Source organism: Gymnoscopelus microlampas, assembly GCF_963454915.1.
Source record: "Gymnoscopelus microlampas genome assembly, chromosome: 5".
Taxonomy (NCBI): domain Eukaryota; kingdom Metazoa; phylum Chordata; class Actinopteri; order Myctophiformes; family Myctophidae; genus Gymnoscopelus; species Gymnoscopelus microlampas.
In genome coordinates, this window is record NC_139942.1 from 9,533,119 (window position 1) to 9,543,188 (window position 10,070).

The window sequence follows — 10,070 nt, forward strand, 5'->3', positions numbered from 1 at the left end:
CATTATGTGATGTGATCAGATGTGAGCTATCTGTGTCTATAAATAACATCAAGGGGGCGTGTGCACAAAAAGTGTAGTTTTGCGCAGGGTAAGGCTTAGCTATTTGTCTTAATAACACAGATGACAGGATCTTCGAGCACAGCAACAGTCTAATCGGTTTGTGCGAGCACTCATGATAACCAAAGCACTCCTCTGCAGTGGAGGAGTTCATTCATTTCTACTTGAGGTGCCCAGGGCGCTCTGGGCAAAAACGTTGGCTGCCAAGAGCACTGAAACGTGTTGCATGGCATTCCTAGCACGTCTTATCGCAGAAATGCATGGAGGAAAAGCACTGGCAGCTTTCTACAGAGCCAGTAGGGGGTGATCACATCGCTACAGTCAACATCATGTCATCATCACATCATAATATAATAAAAATATGGAAAAGACCATGTTTTTATTAGACGTTAAGTCGTTATCATGAGAAATCATCTTTTGTTTTGTCGTTCACAAACAACACAGGAAGATATATGATTAGGAAGATTAGATCCCGACTTGATAGCGGAGGAGTCTAATCATCCTGTTCATGTGGGACATCCTTTGCATTGCTCCACGCCCCATTTAAGACCATACAAGGCAACCGGAAACAGACGAAAAACGACTCTCCAAAAGGGACAGATCTACAAGCTTATAACGTGGCGCGACGCACTGCATGACAACTTGTAGATCAGCGGAAGCGAGTCCCTCACACGATTAAACATTTATAAAGTAAATAGCTGACTCTCATGTCGCATGTTAGAAGTTTACAAAGTTTAATCCCACCACCAAATAATAGGCTAAAAAAACAACAACGAAAGGATATTATTTTGCCCTTTCTACTGAACATTGCTCACCTTTACCGAGGTAAAAAGATGATGCTAAGATCCAGCAGCAGGGCATACTGCCTTTTTGGATTAATATATCACTGTCCTACGTTGGAAAGGGGAATGAATCTATTCTGGACACAGCTTTCATCCACTGTTTCCTCATCAGATGGTAAGACTTATTAGGCTATTGTGTGTGGCGATCATATGATCAATATACAGTCTACACTATCATAAATGAATACCGGACATTGGAGGCGCGTCTCTGCCTCCAGTGACATTAAAGCATGATAGTCTATTTTTATCATTATGTGAAACTTGGCTGAGCTCAGCTTGGCTGAGACCTAATAATTCAGCTCTAAATGCAACTGATAGCCTAAAAATAAATACAAATTGGTTGAATTTGCATCATGACCTATAATATGCATACTAGGCTACAAGCAATACATTGTTTGACATATTTTTTCATATATGGCGCATACATATTCATAAATAACACATAGCTGAATTCACCAAAAAGAATCAAGCATTCAACCAAGCCGTGTAATAAAGGTGAAATATTGCATTCAATCTCTGTTCTGTTTCAGTGTAGTGTAAAAATGGATAGGAGCATAACAATTATTGTCCTAACTAACTAACTAACTAACTAACTCAGTGGTTCTCAAACTTTTTCATGTCAAGGACCCCCAAATTGACACTTATTAGTCCGCGGACCCCCATTTGAAAAGATATGCCAGGGACCCCCATAAGAGAAGATTTTTACGGCTCTAGCAGTGATTCTCAACCATTTTAATTTCAGGACATGCATTAGGCTACGGACCCCCATTTAATGGCATTTCTATCTCTGGGACCCCAATTCATATTGTAAAATCAATGTTAATTTAACTCTGAGAGTGTACAAATGGAACCAAATGGACCCGTCAGGGTCCATTTGGTTCCATTTGTACACTCTCAGAGTTACAGACCCATAAGGGTCCATTTGGTTCCTGTCCATCATTTAGCTGGGTACCCCCTGGAACCCCCTCAAGTACCCCTGGGGGTCCCCGGACCTCACTTTGAGAACCAACGAACTAACTAACTATTGGTCTAAGACCAGTGCTACCTATTCACATTATATGAATCAATAACAATGCTAGGCCTACATTCATGTCTTTGTTGAGGTGGATTGTGAATTCCTAAATGAATGTTTATTGTGTTTTAACAGGATGGTTGGAACACATCAGATGGCCAGGCCGTCAGACAGGCCGTCTCACACTACCCATAAGTTGTCTCACCTTCTGTTTGACCAGGTCCACAGTAGATGAGGAGATACAGCCCTGTGTGGAGAGATAGAGAGAGAGAGAGAGAGAGAGAGAGAGAGAGAGAGAGAGAGAGAGAGAGAGAGAGAGAGAGAGAGAGAGAGAGAGAGAGAGAGAGAGAGAGAGAGAGAGAGAGAGACATGCATAGCATAGACAAGAAGTTAATGACACCTTTATATTGTGAAAACATATACCCCCAGTCATTATAATTATCTTCTCTTATCTTGATTCAGGGTTATTCAATTTCATGCACAAAAAAGCTCTCGGCTTGGGTCAGTTCAACATTTCATTTCATAATGCTGTTTTATTTATTTTATTATTTAATGGTAATAGTTATTCAATTTAATTTCAATAAATGTACTGCACAAATCTACACTCACTCAGATCTACTCTCTGCACAGGCTCCCCCCATCCACCACTGCTTTCGCTGCACTGATGGGGAAGGACGGTGGGTTTTCTGAAAACCCGATTTCTGAACATTTTCTACCCGGCTACCATCATACTGTTGAACTAGAAAAAGTGCTCCTCGGAGCACAAGTCTCCGCCAGGTCAGGTAGGTTATTATGGCCTCCTGGTGGCGCTATAATAGGCCAATGTGAAAAGGATGCCATTTATTCCTAGGCCTTCGACGGCAATCAGACACTGCATGCATGATTTCAGGCATTTTGTTCTAAAAATGCGTTTTGCTAAATTTGACCTGCTGGTGGCGCTATAACAGGCCAATGTTAAAAGGGTGGCATTTCTTCCTCAACATAGTGTGAACGTGCGTTCAAAGTTTCACCGTAATCGGACGCTGCATTCATGATTTGCGGCATTTTGTTCAAAACGGGCCACTCCTGCAAACATTACATGTCAATGTTAGCCAATCAGGATGGCATATGAAAAATCAAACAGATCCGTCTTGATCACATGACTATAGAGATCATGTGTACCGATTTGTGTGAAATTTGGATCAAATATGAAGGCTTAATATCAAAAAATGTGTTTTACATAGGTCTGCCTCCTGGTGGCGCTATAAAAGGCAAATGTGATAAATGCAGGGCAAAGGTTTGTCCTTGGCCTCTAGAGAGTGTGCATACAAAGTTTTACACTGATCGGTGCAGTTATAGGTAAAAACACGAATCGGCCTGTTACAGCGCCACCATGAGGCTGATTTGAACATTTTCAAATGGCATTTCTTCATCGGCCTAATGGGAATGTGTGTGCAAAATTTCACGGAAATTGCATGCTGTGTTAATGATTTGAGGCATTTTGTTCGAAACGGAGTACTCCTGCAAACTTTGAAAGACAATTTTTGCCAATCAGGATGGAATATGAAAAATCTGAAATGAGCCGTTTCTTTTAATGACTATAGAGATACTGTGTACCGATTTGGGGGATTTTTGGCCAAAATTTGTAGGAGTACTGTTCAAAAATGTGTTTTGCACAAATCGGCCTCCTGGTGGCGCTATAAAAGGCCCATGTGAAATATTTGGAGCAGAGTTTTGGCTTTGGCATCCAGGGACTGTGTGTGCACAGTTTCGCTGCAATCAAGCCAACGGTGCCAGATAATAGCTGTATGCAGACAAGACAGAATGACACACACACACACACGGACGGACGGACGGACGGACGGACAGGGGGTAAAACATACTCTCTCGCCATGCCTTTCGGCCTGGCGGAGACAACAAGGCCTGAACACCGCCTGCTGCCAAGCTGGACTGCTGCACTGGACTATTTCCCATATGTCAGTCTAGACTCCTTATGCTGGATTACCATCCTTTATGTGGATCTTTTTTTTTGTTTTACCTGATGTGGATTTACAGGATGCGAACTATGTGCAGCGAACGGCACCTTAAGAACACTGAACACTGGACCTGCTACTATGTTTTTTTAACCCCGCCTCGTGGGAGCACATTTATGTACACACCTAAATATGATGCTAATGTTCTAAAGAACATGTAAACACCTGCATTTGATGCTAATGTTCTAAACGTCATGTACATACTGTACCTTATACATTATGCTACCTGTAGCCTATGTACATATCTTTTAATTGTTTTTGACCTGTTCTATCCTGTTTTTATTTTCTGTCCTGTTTGATTTGATTGATTGATTGACATTTTTATCAGGCAAAAATAATGTAATACATCACAATTACATTATAATACTTTTGTCTAAAAGGTCCGTCCAAAAAAGTCCTTGCGGATTTGTTTCCGTTGGGGTTCTTGGTGTTCATTTCATTGACATATATAGTAGCAACCAAACAGTTCAAATGTCAACATAAAAATACAGAGAAGAATAACACTATGTACAAAAAACTAAAAATATGTACATAAGGGGGGGGGGGGGGGTTTGACTGTCTACCGGGAAACTGGTACTACCTCCTCTTTTGGCCTCCAGAAAGATTAGTTTTTAGGGTTGTTTTAAATGAGCCCAGCGAACTGCATTTTTAGACTATTCCATACCTTGGTGGCTGTGCTGTAGAAGGAGAATTTGCCCATGTTTGTTTTATGGGTGGGTGGGTCCTGTATTTTCTGTCCCTGAATGGTTTTGCTGAAAAATTCTGGAAGGTATGGAGTCCCTTTCCTTTCGTTCCAGATTAAGGTATTGTGTGAGGTCTGGTGGTGCAATGTTTTTGGGGTGTCGTGACGGGAGCACTGTTTTGCAGATTACACTGTCATTTTTCTGCATGGTTCAGCTGACTGATGTGTTTGTTTTTTGGTTGTTGTCTTTTCTTGTTTATGTACCTGTTTTTGATTGTCTGTATTGTTTGTTTTTTTTTAAACTTATATCTTATTTCTTGTAAGTCTTGTCCTTTGTGTCTTCATTTGGGGGGAAAAAAACAAAATAATAAGACTATGTAACTATTTCTTCATTGGGCTATACATGGGGCAATGCAATGATATGTATTTTTGATATGTATGCTAGAAATGCTCAAAAACCAATAAACAAATGTTTGGAAAAAAAATCTTGATCTTAGAATGTTTGGAATCCGGATTCTTCAGACCACATTCATTACATTCACATTGTGCTCCAGGAAACATTTTTGTAAGAGAATCAGGCCCTCCCCCCACGCTAATTCCTTTTCTCTCTTTTTTATTACTTCATTCATCCTGATTTAATTCAAGATAAATGAAATGTCAAATGTGTATATACTTGTGTATACTATATACTAAAAATAAATGATTAAAATAAACTAACAAAAGACAATGATGTTTCTCTACAAGACTAACTATGCACAGTGCAGAAGCAAAGCAGCCTGGAACTTGCAAAAAACATACACATACACACATTTGAATACACACATACACCAGCCATACACAGGCCTTACACGTAATCTGTAAGTGTAAAAACCACAGGAGCACAAAACACGTGCTGTAAGAACACACACACACACACACACACACACACACACACACACACACACACACACACACACACACACACACACACACACACACACACACACACACCACACACACACACACACACACACACACACACACACTCACACACACACACACACACACACACACACACACACACACACACACACACACACACACACACACACACACAATACCAGAGGATATAATTGTGGTCTACATTAGTTTTAGGCCTGTGAGAGCTGAGCTAGGTGTGAAATCAGAGCTATCAGTATCCCTGCAAGCAAGCCTGCATGCACTGGGCCCCACAGGGGCTCACTTGCAGGGGTATGACACGCTAACCCTGCTGAGCATGTCTAGGAGAGAGGAATCAGTGTACAGCTAGATATAAATCAATACAAATAGATTAGTTACAAACATTCTGTCAACCCAAGCTCAGCACTACATGTTAAACACAAGTTTATAAGCTTTAGTCTTTTTTAACATTTTATTTCTACGTATCCATGATCAGATCATATCTAGGCTATTGACAGTAGCGGCTGGTGGTGATTTTGGGTGGGGGGCTATAAGACATCCATTATACTATGATACTCATAGTTCACCCTGCAGCAACAGCATCACATTCCAGATAGCAAGTTACAGCAATGACACTACTGTAGGCTATCTATACTTTGTTATAGGAAATGCTCCACAACAACACAAGTACCCACAACAAAACAGAGCTTCCACAGCTCCAGTGAACGTTGTTTGTATGTGCAGATAGCTGCTCTTCATGATTATTGGTGGTGGTGTTAATACTAATAATTTGAGCCTGGAATGATCAAATCCTGTGTTGAGGGCCACACAAGAATAGCATGCACTTTATAAACAAAATAAGACAAGAACCTGACAATTCATTAAAAGGTTAGATTATTTAAGTCTGCTTGAGGTGTAATTTAGCTTTAAACATAGCAGCCAGTGGTATGTATAGACTGAAACTCATCTCCTCCTACTATAGACCTCTTCACATGTTCCGTATCACTGCTTTTAAAGTTACATACACACACAGCCTCTGTCTGTCTGTCTGTCTGTCTGTCTGTCTGTCTGTCTGTCTGTCTGTCTGTCTGTCTGTCTGTCTGTCTGTCTGTCTGTCTGTCTGTCTGTCTCTCTCTCTCTCTCTCTCTCTCTCTCTCTCTCTCTCTCTCTCTCTCTCTCTCTCTCTCTCTCTCTCTCTCTCTCTCTCTCTCTCTCTCTCTCTCTCTCTCTCTCTCACACACACACACACACACACACACACACACACACACACACACACACACACACACACACACACACACACACACACACAACCACAAACGTACACACGCACGCACATGACTGCACATAACAACACACTGGCAAATAAGCAGTTTACAGGCTATAGGTACAAGCACTATACGTCTCATACATATATTGGTCTCATGCACGCTGTGCACTGACAGACACAGTCAAGCACATTGGACAACATTACCCAGCAATCATCACTGCGTATGACAGAGAAACATATCAAACAAATGAAGACATTATTCATTTAATTGAATCATTTTGTATTAGTTTGTTTAGTTTTCATAGCTTAGAACAAGCCTATTTTGTTAAAAGACAATTTTAGCAAAACAAATTAAAACCATGACCATGTGATGGATTTGCGGTGTATACTGACAGCAGGACAGTGACTGTAGTTTATGAGTTAATTTCGATGCCGCAATTCTGTGTTCTCCACCCAAAACATCACAGGCGGGCTCGGGCCCCCCACCCCATTGGCCCCTCACCCCACGGGCCCCTCACTCCACGAGCCCCCCACCCCACGGGCCCCTCACCCCAAAAACCTTTACCCATTGCTGCTAAACATAATACAGAATATGTACAGAATATGAAGGGGGAATAATTTAGCAACTGGGTATATAAAATAAGCAGAAATGGGTCGTGCAAGTATATGTGCAAAATACTACAGCAATATGTACAGAGGTTTTGTCCCAAAACATAAATAGACAATGTAGAATAATACATTTTATATAAAAGGACAATTGAATAATAGATGATATTACCGTACTTCAGCACTGAGAAAATTATAATATATAATCTGTCCCCTAACCTTGTTAACCCTCCATTATACCAAGCTTTAAAACCTGCTGAGAGAACTTCAGATTGACTAACTTTTACATCTAAACCTCATAACCAGTCATGTAGTTCATCCATTTTTGATCTGACCTTCCATTTTCTCCACTTAACAGCACCTGTCAGTCACCAGGACTGGAGGTGTTACCTGTGAGCACTCAGGATGCCTTTGTATTTGAATAACCCTGTTTGTAACAACACGGGGATTCCTGTCTCAGAACTCCAGAATGTTATTACCAGATACTCTAGCAAACTATAGCATTTCACATTTTAACAAAAGCGATGGGGTGCCCAGAACAACATACTAAAAGTCCTAAGAAATCCTTGTTTAAATGGCATCATCAATCCAATATGTCCACCAATTATGGTCAAAAAGCCATATACTGTATATGCATAACAAAAATGGACTTCAGTCAGGGTATTTTATCTTAATTCCTCAACTCAAAATGTATTTGAAAGTCAATTGAAATATCAGGAATGAAAATTGAACTCACCATAAATGTATATGACTTTTTGACAATAAATGGTGGAGGATAGGATTGATGCTATTAAACATATTTCAGAAACTAGGATTTTTTAGGACTTTTAGTATGTTGTTCTGGACACCCATAGAAAGTGTAAACATGCTGTTACAATTACTTTGATGTGAAATGCTTGTTTGCTAGACTACCGAGTAATAACATCCTGTAGTTCATCCTCAAAAATGGCTCAAATGTTTTTTTTCTATATTTTATCTGAATTTGTTTACCTAAAAATGTATAAGGAAGTCATTTGTAATCTCAGACAAATGAAAATTTGACTCACCATCATTTTATGTGGCTTTTTGACAATAATGTGGTGGCCGTTTTGGGTTGAGGCCAATTTAACGTATTTCCACAACTAGGATTTCTTAGGAATTTTAGTATGTTGTTTTGGTGATTTAATAGAAATGGTCTGTGAAGATATTAATTCTGTTACAATTAGCCTACTTTGATTTTGAGGTAGAGAATGAGCTAGTTTGCCTGGACTATTAATACCCCACTATAAAAACAATTGCTCAATGCTGACAGCCGGTCAGCAGGTGGTTTCGTGAATGTATGTATATAGACAATATTTTAGCCCAATAAAAAGAAACATATACCAAATCCAAATGTCATACTTCAGCCAAAAAAGGCCCTTTGGCTGCCGGACTAAACTGCATATTGCTTGCAATCTATTAGATCTAATAGCAAAGTAGAGTGTAAATAGTGTTGTATGGTGCTGCCTGGAGTGGACTGATTACATTTTAAGTCAAGTAATATAATAATCAGTGGTTCTCAACCTGTGGGTCAGGACCCCATGATTTTGGGGGGTCCCCCAGATTACAGTAACATTTCAATTTGAGGACTTTTAAGACCTTTTTAATACCTAAGAAAAGGAAATTGAAATGAAAAAAGACTATTACTGCATCAAAAATAATCGACAAACTATACTGTAAAAAACGTATCAATAATTGGCCAAATTGTCAATAATATATGAAAGAGGCAAAACATTTGAAAATAGCGATCTATAAGCTCACAACGCCTCGCAAACACGAGGCGCTGTGAGCTAGATCTGCTATTTTCACAATATTTATCTGTGGAACCGAGTCAAACTAAACGTAATGCCTCAACTCCTATGCAATTCCAAGTGCCTGTCAGGGTGGGGGGTCCCCAGTTCAAATATGATTATTTTAGGGGGTCGCAGCTTGAAAAGGTTGAGAACCACTGATATAGATTGAGAAATTTTAAAATGCACACTGGATTGCAGTGGACTCCCAAACAAAATGAATCACAAGGCAACTTTTTGACCATGCAGGTCGAAATGTTGAAATGGTCAAAATGTTGCCGTGTGAATCCAATGTGCAGCCATTTAAATTTCCCTATGAACTTTGCTGTGTTATCCAGCACCTGTCCTAAAACAGGTAGCAGATGTTCACACAATCTCCTCATTGAACTGTCCAGAAATATAAGATAGTAATAAAATACTCACATGATATTTTGTAGGTTGGTGTAAATTTCATCCTGACAAACTGACTGTCTGAAACTCACTGAGAGAGTGATTGTTTGACTTAGACCCTCTGCTTCTGAGCATCCATTTCCTGTGTGGTTAGATGCTCAGACACTCAGCTACCCACCTACTGTACACAGCCAGCAAACCAGCGAGCCACACGCACGCACGCACGCACACACACACACACCACACACACACACACACACACACACACAAAAAAAATATATATAAGCAAATTACTATGATGTAAATACTGTAGGTTAAAGACTGTAAATCCTGTATGATGAAATGTTTTTTTGCAGGAGCTTTCTTGAGCCACACATGTCTAACAACGCAACTATAGTGTTGCTAGGTGCTAGCCAAACGACTAACCTAGTAACGTTGTCCGAGGGGCCTCCCTGAGTCTTGTTTGTGAAATC

At 40.1% G+C, this 10,070-nt stretch overlaps 1 protein-coding gene across 4 annotated transcripts in view; it reads right to left on the reverse strand.

Moving 5' to 3' along the window:
• LOC311044768 (Fc receptor-like protein 5) overlaps positions 1-9,768 on the reverse strand; it is a 39,670-nt gene extending 29,902 nt beyond the window's left edge. For all 4 annotated transcript variants that reach the window (XM_084056547.1, XM_084056546.1, XM_084056545.1 and 1 more), the window contains exons 1-2: positions 9,631-9,768; positions 2,117-2,158 (exon numbers count right to left, since the gene is read on the reverse strand). In XM_084056547.1, coding sequence (XP_083912673.1) covers positions 2,117-2,158; positions 9,631-9,661 — 73 coding nt within the window. In that variant the 5' untranslated portion in view covers positions 9,662-9,768. The remainder of the gene's footprint in view (positions 1-2,116; positions 2,159-9,630) is intronic.
• Positions 9,769-10,070: the final 302 nt, after the last annotated feature.